The sequence below is a fragment of the Schistocerca nitens genome, chromosome 8 (genome assembly GCF_023898315.1).
Source record: "Schistocerca nitens isolate TAMUIC-IGC-003100 chromosome 8, iqSchNite1.1, whole genome shotgun sequence".
In the NCBI taxonomy this organism is placed as follows: Eukaryota; Metazoa; Arthropoda; class Insecta; order Orthoptera; family Acrididae; genus Schistocerca; species Schistocerca nitens.
This window is the reverse complement of record NC_064621.1, coordinates 50,840,347-50,856,082: the sequence shown is the minus strand read 5'-3', so window position 1 is coordinate 50,856,082 and position 15,736 is coordinate 50,840,347. Positions and strand designations below refer to the sequence as shown.

Sequence of the window (15,736 nt, the reverse complement as noted above, 5' to 3'; positions counted from 1 at the left end):
TATATGGTGAGTAGCAACTTTCCTTCTCATTTTTCATTTATTTACTTATGTCATAATTCCTATAATACTCGTGTATATGCTTAATTCTATTCTTTTTGTAAAGCCTGAATTACTACAAATGTTATTTGTATTATCATGTTCTTTCCTATAATGATGATTTCTTTACATTTGCAATTTTATTCTTATGCTGTGAAATTGTAATTGTGTAGACACCAGTTCTTCAAGTTAGGTTAATAGTAGGGATTCTTTTTACTGCACCCATTTGTCACATCTCAGACATTATATGACTGTGTTAGTGGTTGCATGTGTGTTGATAATTCAGCAAGGGAATGGTTAAAGGCATTGCTGATTGTAAGGACATTGAAAAAAAAAAAGTGGTGGCTCAGAGACTTGTAATATGCATAATGCTGACTACACAATGGTAGTTCATAGACTTACTATATTTTCCTCAAGACCCTGTAATTGTGAACGTGCACCCACACAATGGATGGCTGTCGGCCATCTCTATGACTACAGTGGGTCTGCACCTTTGGTGGCCCACTACTATCATAAGATTGTAGAGGATCTGCTCTGTGGTGACCCACTAATTCTACAACATTCATCAAGACTTAAGCTGATACAGCTGTGGCTCTGCTCTGTTGTGGCCCATTACCAATCTTACAATACCAACTGAAAACTTCATGTCAAGAGTCAGCACAGTATTTCCATGGGGAGGACAACACTGCTTCTTCAAGACTGCATGGTTGTCGACTACTTACTTGTGCACTTTCATATACTGCTCAGCCTTTGTGCGTAAAACTGGCATAGAGGTCTCTTCCGATGAATTTTTATGACTGTCTTTAGTGACTCTGAGGAGAAGTTTTACTTTATTGACCAACAGTATATTACTTAATTTTTGTGTGCATCTGCTCTATTTGATATAGTTAATATGCAAATTTTAAAACTTTAGTCTTGGCCGCTGCCGAAAACAATTTGTAAAATTTTTTGAGGGGAGCAGGGGGGCTATGTAAGTAGCCTGTTTGTATGTTGGCAGCGCTATAGACTATGTCAATATCGCTGACAGCGCTCTGCACCATTGGCAAGAGATACTGTGGTTGGATGACTAGTAGTTAGCGAGTGGATAGAGAAGTGCATGGACATGTTTTTCTTAGTGGAGACTCTGTGTTGGTAGGACACGCAGTGTAAAATGAATGAAATTTCTTATAAGAAAATATGCAAGGAAAGGTATGATAATGGATGTATGGTTGATAATGTTTGGGTAGTGGAATTATTGACAAATATATACTTTTTGGAACTGGATGTCACATGAATAAGGTAAAATTTTCTAAATACATTGTTTGCTCTTCAACAAAATCTTTCTTTTACTAACCATATGACTCCTAGTAGTTAGAGTCTAGAGTAGTTAGAATCTTTTTATTTAGCTGGCTGTTGTTGCTACTTGCTGTAATTGTTGTAGTTCATGTTATGAGTATTTTATGTGAGGTAAATGACTTATGAAAAAGAATGGGGTTTCCACTATTGGGATTCGTGATTGAAATGAGTTTAGGCAATTAACAGAGTTGGAGGTACTTTCAAATTTCTTTAATTTCGTGTTTTTGGATTTGTGTTATTGTTAGGATTTCTTGCAATTCAGGGCTATTCTTTTGTGTTAATTATTGGAAGTCATGTTGTCAATGTATAGCAGTCAGACTGCGTTGGGTTTGTATATTGGGGGTAATAAATGAATAGGTTAAGATTGAGTTGTCTTTGTCAGGGAAAATTATGTTAGCCAGTGTTTAAAAAAATTAAATTAGTAGTTTCATATCTAATTGTACACCCTAGCATAAATCTTCCCTTTCTTACTACTTCTCTCACACATCATGATGCATAATGGCCTGGAATAGACTGGGTCATTGCAGTTTATTACATTTCCCTTCCTTTTTAACTATGCTGTCAGTGTGTTAATCCAAGTGTTTGTCTTTTGGTTTGTGGTGATTTTTATTTATTTTCAAATTTTTAGTACCTTAATAACATTTGTTGTCTTTAAGAGTTTAAAATATAGATTAAATTATTTTCGGTGTGTGAAAGATTTTTTTAAACATTTCAATGGCAGTAATTCTAATGCCTCATTAAATTGCCTTCCAAAGCTGTAAGTATACGCCAATGATTTTGCATCTTTGGCGAAGTTTCCTTTAAATTTGTTTTCTCAAACATTTCTAATGTTAAAATAATATTCAAAATTTTGTTCCCTAACTCATTGTTAACAGTTTTGAGTGCCTCTGCAGCAAGTTCTTAAATGTTTGCTAGATGTGAGGACTCATATAAGAAGTATAACAAACACAGTGGGTTTCTCATTCGGAAATCGCATTTGGTGTTGGCTGAAGTGTTGGAATTTTACATCAGCAGGACCATGGCCTATTGAAATGCAGTTTATTATTCTGTGACATTGCTGCTTACGTTGGTCATGTGAACATGGATTCGATGGTTTCAGGATGATTGAACTGAAGGCCTTGCAGGAACTTAACGGTTCCAAGTGACTAGCGCTCGAGAAGTTAGATATATGGTTCACTCAGTTGTACAGGACCGTACAGTTACGTCACTGCAGTAAATGTAGCTAGAAGGCATCCAAATGTTGGATGTGACTCCATCTGGAGCTCCGCAGGCCGTCAGAATGCCGATAATTGTTCAAGCAGACCTTGATGTGGCAGCAGAGACAGGGGTGCTGACAGTGGTATGCCCAATGATAAGATTTGTTATGAAAGTGGCACCTCTTCGTTTTTACTTTCTAGTGAGCTAAATGAAATTACGTAGTGAAGCTTTCCTATAAAGGACTAGTGAATATAAAAGGCAGAGAGAGAGAGAGGGAGAGAACTGACCTGAAGGTAGGGGCTGCAAGCGGAGAGTAGCACGCGGTGAGCACGCAGGCGGTGACCCTGGCAATAGAGCGTGACGTCGACGAACGCCTCAGCCGCCAGCAGGCGCCGCAGGTGCGCCAGCACGGCCGACTCGTACCGCTCCCACTGCACCAGAAGTCGCTCACCACCCATCTGCAGCACACAGACACAACACTCCACATCACCAACAGCCAGTTGCCAGCCATCTGCAGCACACCGGCACAACACTCTACATCACCAGCAGCCAATTAGAACCGATCTACAGCACACAGGCACAGAACTCTCCATCACCAGCAGCTAGTTGTCAGCCATCTGCAACACACTGGCAGAACACACTACATCACTAGCAGCTGGTTATCATCCAGCTGCGGCACACACAGGCACAACTGTCTTCATCACCAACAGCAAGTTTTCAAATATCTTGAGTACACAGGCACAGCACTCTACACCAGCAGCAGCCTGTTACCACACATCTACAGTACACAGGCATAGCACTTTACATTATCAGCAGACTGTTACCACCCATCTGCAGGACACATGGGCAATGCTCTACATCAACGGCAGCTAGTAACCACCCATCTCCAGCACATCAGCACAACACTCTACATCACAAGCAGATGGTTACCACCCATCTGCAGCACAACTCTCTACATCACTAGCAGCTGGTTACCAGCACACAGCAACACATACACATATACCTAAACCACTCTATATCAGTGCCTTTCAGTATGTATGTGGTAACTGCAGATTCCCTACAATATGCATGTCTGTTGTGAATGACACATTTTACTCTCATGCACCAAATTAACAAACTTACTAAGCAATTTATTATCTACACTTATAGTAGACATAAAATGAACAAAACTGCAAGTAAAATGGCGTTGTGTGTAGTTTTCTTATTTCTTCTTCATTGCCATGGTAGAGCTCATCGTCTATGATGTTGACATCACACACTACAACGAATGACGTTGGAGGAACCCCCTGTGCTGTCTTCACAATATGGTTCATAACGTCATTCCACTGGAGCCCCTCTATGCTATTAGGTGATACAGATTTTTTTATTTTGTTTGTCAGTGAATTACTTTCTCCCAGCTATGCAGGCGACCAGTCACCCACTCTGCAGTCTACATATGTGGAAATGACATATTCTCTAGTACTTCACAAATGAAATTATGGTTGTTGTTGTTGTGGTCTTCAGTCCTGAGACTGGTTTGATGCACCTCTCCATGCTACTCTATCCTGTGCGAGCTTTTTCATCTCCCAGTACCTACTGCAACCTACATCCTTCTGAATCTGCTCGGTGTATTCATCTCTTGGTCTCCCCCTACGATTTCTACCCTACACGCTGCCCTCCAGTTCTAAATTGGTGATCCCTTGATGCCTCAGAACATGTCTTACCAACCGATCCCTTCTTCTAGTCAAGTTGTGCCACAAACTTCTCCCCAATCCTATTCAACACATCCTCATTAGTTATGTGATCTACCCATCTAATCTTCAGCATTCTTCTGTAGCACCACATTTCGAAAGCTTCTATTCTCTTCTTGTCTAAACTATTTATCGTCCATGTTTCACTTCCATACATGGCTACACTCCATACAAATACTTTCAGGAACGACTTCCTAACACTTAAACCAATACTCGATGTTAACAAATTTCTCTTCTTCAGAAACGCTTTCCTTGCCATTGCCAGTCTACATTTTATATCCTCTCTACTTCGACCATCATCAGTTATTTTGCTTCCCAAATAGCAAAACTCCTTTACTACTTTAAGTGTCTCATTTCCTAATCTAATTCCCTCAGCATCACCCGACTTAATTCGACTACATTCCATTATCCTCATTTTGCTTTTGTTGATGTTCATCTTATATCCTCCTTTCAAGACACTGTCCATTCCGTTCAACTGCTCTTCCAAGTCCTTTGCTGTCTCTGACAGAATTACAATGCCATCGGCGAACCTCAAAGTTTTTATTTCTTCACCATGAATTTCAATACCTACTCCGAACTTTTGTTTCCTTTACTGCTTGCTCAATATACAGATTGAATAGCATCGGGGAGAGGCTACAATCCTGTCTCCCTCCCTTCCCAACCACTGCTTCCCTTTCATGTCCCTCGACTCTTATAAATGCCATCTGGTTTCTATACAAAGTGTAAATAACCTATCGCTCCCTGTAATTTACCGCTGCCAGCTTTAGAATTTGAAAGAGAGTATTCCAGTCAACATTGTCAAAAGTTTTCTCTAAGTCTGCAAATGCTAGAAACGTAGGTTTGCCTTTCCTTAATCTAACTTCTAAGATAATCCGTAGGGTCAGTATTGCTTCGCGTGTTCCAATATTTCTACGAAATCCAAACTGATCTTCCCCAAGGTCGGCTTCTACTAATTTTTCCATTCGTCTGTAAAGAATTCGAGTTAGTATTTTGCAGCCGTGACTTATTAAACTGATAGTTCGGTAATTTTCACATCTGTCAACACCTGCTTTCTTTGGGATTGGGATTATTATTTTCTTATTGAAGTCTGAGGGTATTTCGCCTGTCTCATACATCTTGCTCACCAGATGGTAGAGTTTTGTCAGGGCTGGCTCTCCCAAGGCCGTCAGTAGTTCTAATGGAATGTTGTCTACTCCCGGGGCCTTGTTTCGACTCAGGTCTTTCAGTGCTCTGACGAACGCTTCACGCAGTATCATATCTCAGATTTCATCTTTATCTTCATCCTCTTCCATTTCCATAATATTGTCCTCAAGAATGTCGCCCCTGTATAGACCCTCTATATACTCCTTCCACCTTTCTGCTTTCCCTTCTTTGCTTAGAACTGGCTTTCCATCTGAGCTCTTGATATTCATACAAGTGGTTCTCTTTTCTCCAAAGGTCTCTTTAATTTTCCTGTAGGCAGTATCTATCTTACCCCTAGTGAGATAAGCCTCTACATCCTTACATTTATCCTCTAGCCATGCCTGCTTATCCATTTTGCACTTCCTGTCGATCTCATTTTTGAGACGTTTGTATTCCTTTTTGCCTGATTCATTTACTGCATTTTTATATTTTCTTCTTTCATCAATTAAATTCAATATTTCTTCTGTTACCCAAGGATTTCTACTAGCCCTCGTCTTTCTACCTACTTGATCCTCTGCTGCCTTCACTACTTCATCCCTCAAAGCTACCCATTCTTCTTCTACTGTATTTCTTTCCCTCATTCCCGCCATTTGTTCCCTTACGCTCTCCCTGAAACTCCGTACAACCTCTGGTTCTTTCAGTTTATCCAGGTCCCATTTCCTTAAATTCCCACCTTTTTGCAGTTTCTTCAATTTTAATCTACAGTTCATAACCAATAGATTGTGGTCAGAGTCCACATCTGCCCCTGGAAATGTCTTACAATCTAAAACCTGGTTCCTAAATCTCTGTCTTACCATAATATAATATATCTGATACCTTTTAGTATATCCAGGGTTCTTCCATGTATACAACCTTCTTTCATGATTCTTGAACCAAGTGTTAGCTATTATTAAGTTATGCTCTGCATAAAATTCTACCAGGTGGCTTCCTCTTTCATTTCTTACCCCCAATCCATATTCACCTACTACGTTTCCTTCTCTCCCTTTTCCTACTACAGAATTCCAGTCACCCATGACTATTAAATTTTGGTCTCCCTTCACTATCTGAATAATTTCTTTTATTTCATCGTACATTTCTTCAATTTCTTCGTCATCTGCAGAGCTAGTTGGCATATAAACTTGTACTACTGTAGTAGGCGTGGGCTTCGTGTCTATCTTGGCCACAATAATGCGTTCACTATGCTGTTTGTAGTAGCTTATCCACTCTCCTATTTTTTATTCATTGTTAAACCTACTCCTACATTACCCCTGTTTGACTTTGTATTCATAACCCTGTATTCGCCTGACCAAAAGTCTTGCTCCTCCTGACACCGAACTTCACTAATTCCCACTATATCTAACTTTAACTTATCCGTTTCTCTTTTTGAATTTTCTAACCTACCTGCCAGATTAAGGGATCTGACATTCCACACTCCGATCCATAGAACGCCAGTTTTCTTTCTCCTGATAACGACGTCCTCCTGAGTAGTCCCCGCCCAGAGATCCGAATGGGGGACCATTTTACCTCCGGAATATTTTACCAAAGAGGACGCCATCATCATTTAATCATACAGTAAAGCTGCATGCCCTCGGGAAAAATTATGGCTGTAGTTTCCCCTTGCTTTCAGCCGTTCGCAGTACCAAAAGAGCAAGGCCGTTTTGGTTAGTGTTACAGGGCCAGATCAGTCAATCATCCAGACTGTTGCCCCTGCAACTACTGAAAGGGCTGCTGCCCCTCTTCAGGAAGCACGCGTTTGTCTGGCCTCTCAACAGATACCCCTCCGTTGTGGTTGCACCTACGGTGCGGCTATCTGTATCGCTGAGGCACGCATGCCTCCCCACCAACGGCAAGGTCCATGATTCATGGGGGGGGGGGGGGTGAATTATGGTACAGTGGCAATTTAGAATGAAGCACCTGCTCCCAGCACTGCAATAAGAGTACATATCTATATTTACTGTGCTATAGTACGCAGTTTTGGTGAGAACACTTACGGAATTCCACGAGGGAGGTTCGCTGCCCCATTTTGTCTTGCACGACAATAGGTAGGAATCTGTTGAATGTCATCAGTTGGGAAGTACTATGAATCATTTGGTTTCTGTGAATGAAGAAGAAAATTCCCAACAAACATAAACTGTGAAATTCATAACAATCTTTTTTTTATGAAGAAATGGAATGAGTTGTGGAGCATTTTGCATGAGAAGATAAAGGCTGATAAGGAGTCCCTATGGAGATGGGAGTTACAAAGCGTTCTCGCACCTCTAGCACAAAGTTAGAGACTGAAAGATCTCCTAACATTGTCTTTCACCAACGCTCCCTGCAACACTATCACCGATTTTATCTTTAGATGACCTGAAGCAGATCGCTACATTCCACGTTTCGTGAAGGAACAGAACGAACCGAGTCTGGAACTACTGCCCCGCACGCATCCAAGAGCACAAAATGTCTCCAGATGCGCGAATGTCGAGAAGTTTAGCACCCGTTATCGGGGTATGGTAGATGTGAAAGTGTTGTGATAATACTGAAGGCTGTTAAGGACAAGAAACGGATGGTTTTTATGCACATGTACAGAGTTTGAAGAATTTTACGCAAATCAACTGCGCTGTCATTCTAAAGTATTGTTATAGTGCCTGGGGTCAGTTCCAAGAAGGTATTGGTAAGAGAGCATAAAACACATGCACTCCTAAGGCTAAGTCTTGCAACTTAGCTCTGTGGACATTAAAACATTAAAATACATTGTCGTGCAACATCCAGGACAGGGAGTTGTGATTCTTCTCCACACTTCCATGTCTAGTAAGCTGATTGGAACTTATGCAGTGATTGTATTAGATACTGATTTCCGTTATTCTATTTGGGAATTTTCTGTTGCATTTTTTTTTTAAAGTTATCAGTCTTCTATCGGGATTGATGTGGCCCGCCACAAATTCTTCTCCTCTGCCAACATTTTCATCTCACAGTAGCACTCGCAACACACGTACTCAATTATTTCCTGGATATGGTCGAAGCTCTGTCTTCTTCTACAATTTTTACTTTCTACAGCTCCCTCTAGTACCATGAAAATTATTTCCTGAAGTCCGAAGAGGTTTCGTAGTATCGTGTGCCTTCTTCCTCCGATACGATATAGACAGTCATTGATGACCAGTCTGCACCAAGAGGAGGCCACTGTCGTTAATAGAACTGGGAGGCTGTTGTTAGCCCACAAAATTTTCAAGGTATTTACGGTGATACCCATTCAACAGAATTGGGGCTGGGTATCCCTTCCCAGCGGGTCAATTAAAAACTTGGTCTGAGCACCGGCCGCTGTCATATGGTAGCCCCCAAATAACTCACCATTACGTAGAGCTCTCGAATGTGTTTCAGTTTCAAATTAAGACGACCAACGTTAACAGGCGGTCAAGACTCGCTGGATGCACTTACTTGAACAGTCGATACGTAAAGGTATAAAGGTTCTGAATAAACGTCAAAATGCTGCGTCGAACATGTAACACAGAAACCTTACTCTTAATGTCCGTCAGGCCCAATCCGCCGAGTGAAAGTGGCTTCGTCACAGTCTCGTATTGCAATCTGAAGGCATGACGCTTCCATAAAAATCGCCCAGACGACCGCTTCAGTTTCTTAGCCGTCGTAGAGGGAAGCTGGAAAAGTAATGCGATGTTATAGGCCTCGCACAACTCGTATGTATCCAAAATTCGTATCTTCCGAAGAATAATAAGAGAGCGTCGTTCATGTTCCGGTATTGCCCTCTGGATCTTACCAACAAACGATTTCCAAAGGAAAGTCGCCATTTGGAGCGGAACATGATCAATAAAAACTACCTGTGATGTATGACGATCCACAGCAGCGGCCCAGGTGATTACTGCACATAGAAATCTCACAAATTAAATAGTATATTTTTGCCTACGTTAAGTCACGCTCCCGAGACACGGAAATAACCATCGATGATCGCGTTCAGCAGCGGTATCTCTGCACGTCGCCGGAGTAAAACCATCACATCATCAGCGTATGTGCCAACAGCAAGGGTCATCCCAGAAAGCGTCCAACCCCGAAGCTGGATGACAACCTTCCGAAGCAGCGGCTCCAGAGATAAGATAACCAAAGACATCGAGAGCGGCCTCCTCAGTGGCATTCCCCAACAGGTAGTAATAGGGGGCTTCAGTTGCCCATTGACAACACCAAAGCTGTAATGCCTATCAACATATTCAGTAACAGCCTATGAGCCTCAACACTAAACACGATCATCTCCAGCATCGGAAGCAGACGTTTATAATTTACGCGATCGACAGCCTTATTAAAATCCACAAACGAAAAGGCACAGTGTACAGAAGTAAAGGCAGCAGCCGAAACCACACCACATTATTCGTCCACAGGGTTAAGAATAGAGCGACCGGTGGAACAACTCCGATACCCGCCGATGATCGTCGCCTGCACGGCGGGTCTCGGGTGGTTTATTGCCCTCGCCACTGTCTTATAATCAAAATTCACTAACGTGAGAGGACGGAAATTATCTACAATATCGCCTTGAATGGAGCGGGCAATACTGCCTCCCTTATCGCCTCGTTCAACGTGGTTGTAAATATAGCGTCCAATAGTGAACAAAAATGGACATAAAATTCCTTGCGCAGCCCATGCACATCTGGCAATTTTTGAGAAGGAAAAGTTACAATAAGTTCATATACGTAATCAGGGTGAGAGGCGGCCAAGAATTTGATGTTCTTTTCAGGCGTGAGTGACCTACCTAGGGTCCCAATAGCCACGTTGAAGAGAAAGTCACTAGGTGCATCCACGTCGTAAAGATCCACATAGAACTGATGTAAGGCGTCACAGAAGTTGGAATGAGAAATATAGGAACGTGGAAGGTAGCTGCGAGGAAACCATGGGTAGTAGAAGAAATCAACTAAAGAAGAAAGCACAAAAATGTTCAGGGAAAGTCGTGAATACAGAGATACAAGTCACTTAGTCTGGCGTTAGGAACTTGCTTATTAATAATAGTGATGCTGTAACTGTTGGCTGGTAATATTTACTGACAAAATGCAACCTAACGCTAGATTGCGTACTTACGGCTACCTGTGTGGCTGTTTTTTAGTACGACTTTAAAAGAGAGAGAGAGATTATTGATCACCGATGCGTCGGTTCTCGATTGTGTTCAGTAGACGTACGGATTGATTACCTGTATAATTGACCTTTTAACCCGGATTGCCTTCACGAAATCAGGATCTTCGTTAAAAATACCTAAGGGACCTATTTGAATATAAAAATGGAAATGAAAGCAAATTAGTCGATTTTCGTAAGAGAAAGATTAACAGATCGGAAGTTGAACACATTAGTGGTCTCACAAATACAATCGGGACACCGCGATAAAGAGCGAACCTGTAACAAAGCTCATATACAATTTGAACATTACTTTTGGTTAGTGGAAGAAAAGAATAAGAAGAAAATTACTGCATCGTAAAATATTAATATATTTTGATCAAATTGGTTTTAAACTTCTATGCATTGACAAATACACAATAAATGCATGACTTACATCTGATATTTCTTTTGTAAATTGCGCAGTCCAATAATCGCTGCTTTGTCAGTCCGTTCCTTCTTAAAATTAAATGCCCTTGCGTGCGCGTTAGTACATTGTATCCACAACCGACCTACCTAAATGTTTGTTCGTCGTTTCACATAGTTTTTACACAAAATAAAAATACAACTTGTAGCATTGCTATGTGGTACGTCTTAACATGTCGGCGATGAAAAGTACAAGGGATAATGAAGTCTCTAGAATATTTCTTAATGAAAGATAGATTTTTCTTTCGTCTGTTTCGCAGCTTCTTGCTATCAAGCGCTGCGGCAATGATCTTAAATATCTGCGCCCAGTGGGTCATAGTGTTTATTTTGAATATTTAAACGCTGGACGCGCGTTTTGGTATAGGCGCACATTAAAAAAAAAAAAATTCGTCTCTTTACTCTCGCGCTGTGTTGCTTAGCGTCTTTACGAACTACAACTCGCTGGCTGTCCTTTTCTTTTTTGACAAATATCTCATACGCAAAGTATCTGAAATTCTATAATATTACATTGCTTCCCGCGTGAGGAGCGATGACTCTGCGAGGATCATCGCGACTCACGCGTAGTCGTAATATTATTGCTTTCGTGAATCAAGTTAGTATTACTTGCAAAAATTCTTTACAATAGATTTCATATATGACATTAGACAATGTGGTTGACATAAAGAATAACAGGTAAATATATTCGTACGACTGAAATTGATGGTAACTTGTTCATAGGGTAATTACATGACAATTGAACCGTACTTTTACTAATGCCTTATACAAAGATAACAAATGTTCATTTCTCGGTAAGAGACAAGAAATTATACACATACATAGATACATTATACATGGCATAATAAATATTAAAAAATAATAAAGAAATGAATTATTTGACTTCCCAGGAAGTCTGGGTGCAGTGTGCACTCTTGGAAAAATATATTACATAGAATTGACATTCTTATTTTACAAGGACATATTACAGGAAAATTTTTTGACCGTGGTTTCGACGAAGATTTCTTGTAGTAAACACGTAGCACTTTACCGATGTGTGGCTTTCATAACCTGCAAAAAAAAGTTTCACTACACTTGGATAGGTATGACTTGCACTGGGAGTGGCAGAACTTCGGGTATAGCTGGTGCCAATGCACTTGAGTGAGGGAAATTGCACTTTCACAGTGGAGGAAAAGTAGGGCATCACTTTCACTGTGGAGGTTGAAGTGGTTGTCTGGATGTGATGGTGCGCTGGAAATGCGTCGTGGATCAGGAACTGGAAGACTGGTTGTGCAACGTGTTGAGCCGTTTGGTGGCGGTCTCTATTTCACTTGACACATGTTCGAGCTTCCATTCATGTTCTCGTACATGAAAGATACAGAGAAAATCTGTAGTAGAATGTGCTTACTTACTAATAACTTAGTCTAAAAGAAAAGTGGATTAGGAAAGGATAACAATTGTTTGTCTGCATAAGGTCTCATTCTCTTAGGAGTGCTTAGTTCTCGTATTTATTTATTTTTCTGGTTTTATTTGGATCGACACGTTTTCGTCATTACTTGGCGTGGTCTATAAATTACGCAGCAATTGTCAAAGTCGAGTTTAAGACTTTTCAGATTAGTGTCTTGGTGATTTTATAAGGTACCTAAGTGCTTAACTCATGCTTTTATCAGATTTGATATTGAAAATATTTCAAACATATTTGGCGCCCGCGCTCGTTGTGTTAAGGGATTTGGATTGTTGAGCGCGCAGCGTACTCTGTGTTACGTCCGTTTGTCCTAGACACGTGATAGTAACATGACAGCTTCACCACGCTAGCAGCATTGTTCTGCGAGAGGCAGAACGTTTGGTGTCTTTTAGCTGTGTAGTGAGTTTTTACAGTTTTTCATCGACTCGGAATTACGGAAGCAGCCAGACGGGCGATTCCCGCAGCTGTGTCGAAGAATGTGTCCGTGGAAAGGCGTACAGTACCGGTTGCGGCAAGTACAACACTTATTCATCTACATCTACATCTACATCTACATTCATACTCCGCAAGCCACCCAACGGTGTGTGGCGGAGGGCACTTTACGTGCCACTGTCATTACCTCCCTTTCCTGTTCCATTCGCGTATGGTTCGCGGGAAGAACGACTGTCTGAAAGCCTCCGTGCGCGCTCTAATCTCTCTAATTTTACATTCGTGATCTCCTCGGGAGGTATAAGTAGGGGGAAGCAATATACTCGATACCTCATCCAGAAACGCACCCTCTCGAAACCTGGCGAGCAAGCTACACCGCGATGCAGAGCGCCTCTCTTGCAGAGTTTGCCACTTGAGTTTATTAAACATCTCCGTAACGCTATCACGGTTACCAAATAACCCTGTGACGAAACGCGCCGCTCTTCTTTGGATCTTCTCTATCTCCTCCGTCAACCCGATCTGGTACGGATCCCACACTGATGAGCAATACTCAAGTATAGGTCGAACGAGTGTTTTGTAAGCCACCTCCTTTGTTGCTGGACTACATTTTCTAAGCACTCTCCCAATGAATCTCAACCTGGTACCCGCCTTACCAACAATTAATTTTATATGATCATTCCACTTCAAATCGTTCCGCACGCATACTCCCAGATATTTTACAGAAGTAACTGCTACCAGTGTTTGTTCCGCTATCATATAATCATACAATAAAGGATCCTTCTTTCTATGTATTCGCAATACATTACATTTGTCTATGTTAAGGGACAGTTGCCACTCCCTGCACCAAGTGCCTATCCACTGCACAATTCGGCTTTCTACATCTTGGTTTCGTGGTACAAGAACTTATAACATTACTTCACACGTGGAATTACACACGTGTCCATAGAGTTATCACCTTTTCAGTTCACACATTATTATTTCGTGTCTATATGTACAGTATTTGGTCGTCATGTTGAAGTTCACACGCACATCTTTCATACGTGGCCGTTTATTGCTTGCCTGTGGTCGGTTCACACGCAGCAGCATATACGTGTCCATAAATTGATGACTGCATTATTACTACGAAGTACAGTTAACATTCGGTATACATATTATGTCTAAAAATTACTTACAAAGAAAAGACTACAAGGCCTGACGAAGAAACGCATCTCTCATTCGTAGTTTGTGCTTCCAAGGCACTTTAGGTTTACACTTTGTTCGAAATGTTGTTATTCTTTTCTTTTTACAATAATTACTATTTTCTCAAGTTGAGCTCTTTTATTTTCTGTCTGTTAATTACGTCGTTAATTTGAAGACATAGTGAATGTGGCTTCGTTTACGTGATGAACAGTTCATGTTCAAGTTTCCATTAGGGAAATTTGGAAGCTTGGTGTTCCCTATCGTGCAATTGCACATAACAAATCTTAATTGAATTCGCATTTCGCGGAAAATAAGCATAGCCTGTCGACAACCAATGTGTCACGACCATCCATACGTACAGTCTGTACGTATCAAGCATGCAATCAGTCCGTAAAATTCAGTTCTCTCCTTGGTAGGGTAGGGAGGTAAGGATACTGATTAGAGGAAAACACAATAGACTTTTATGGAGTGAAGAGATTTGAAGATACAATGTTATGACATATGAAATATCGAGCCTACCATAAATTGTACATTATCACCCTAGTTTTTCATGACAAATAGTTAGCGTAATTAAATCTATATAGTAGTCTCAGTGTCGTCTGATCCAGCTCTCCAACATTTCTCTATACATATCTAAAATTGCTCACACCATGCATTACCAGCGAACAGAGTCTGATAGCTATCTTCTGTTCTCAAAAAAAGAAACAGTCGTCCTATCTCGAGAACCTGAAATAGACGCTTCTGGTATTAAATTAGTTTACTTATAAGCGATCTTTGTAAGTATTTCAGCTGCACTGTGCCGTAAAATTGTTATGAACGCATATCGTTTTTTCCGTACTGTAATAAAAATAATTGAGCTGCGCATTTCTTTCCGGCTACCTGGATCGTTATTGATTTTCTTGATTCTTATATGCTACGCTGCTGCCTTTGTCTGCTGCTTTTCACAGGTGGTCTCATAAAAATTGTTGTCAAACACGCCTTGTACATAACATAACATTTACCTCATAAGAATAAGCGACCTTAATCAACTTTTATTTACGAGCAATCATTCTTGTCCGAATGATCATTTTAATTTGTTTCATAAAGAGGAGGGAGCTTTGCTATACTTAAAACTAGTGGTAGCAGGTGCCACTTAGCACGTCCCTACTATATAATTTATTTGTCAGCCCTTTGGCTGTGGCCATTCATGGCTCAATTAACTTAAAACTAACTTACATCTAAGGCAAATCTTGCTTTCCTACAATAAATACGTATATTATATTTCAGGTGCTCACGTATATTTTATTTCAGGTGCTCACATAAATTACTTCTCTTGCGAAGGCAGGTCGACAGGGTGTTAGTCCTGTGCATTATTCTTATGTACGCTTATACTTCACACATAGTTTGACAACTTATATATATATACACTCTTGGAAATTGAAATAAGAACACCGTGCATTCATTGTCCCAGGAAGGGGAAACTTTATTGACACATTCCTGGGGTCAGATACATCACATGATCACACTGACAGAACCACAGGCACATAGACACAGGCAACAGAGCATGCACAATGTCGGCACTAGTACAGTGTATATCCACCTTTCGCAGCAATGCAGGCTGCTATTCTCCCATGGAGACGATCGTAGAGATGCTGGATGTAGTCCTGTGGAACGGCTTGCCATGCCATTTCCATCTGGCGCC

General features: G+C 40.9%; 1 protein-coding gene across 1 annotated transcript in view; it reads right to left on the bottom strand.

Moving 5' to 3' along the window:
• LOC126199150 (uncharacterized) overlaps positions 1-15,736 on the bottom strand; it is a 99,896-nt gene that overhangs the window by 81,895 nt on the left and 2,265 nt on the right. Inside the window, exon 2 of the mRNA XM_049935906.1 lies at positions 2,856-3,079. Within this exon, the coding sequence (XP_049791863.1) occupies positions 2,856-3,079 (224 nt within the window). The remainder of the gene's footprint in view (positions 1-2,855; positions 3,080-15,736) is intronic.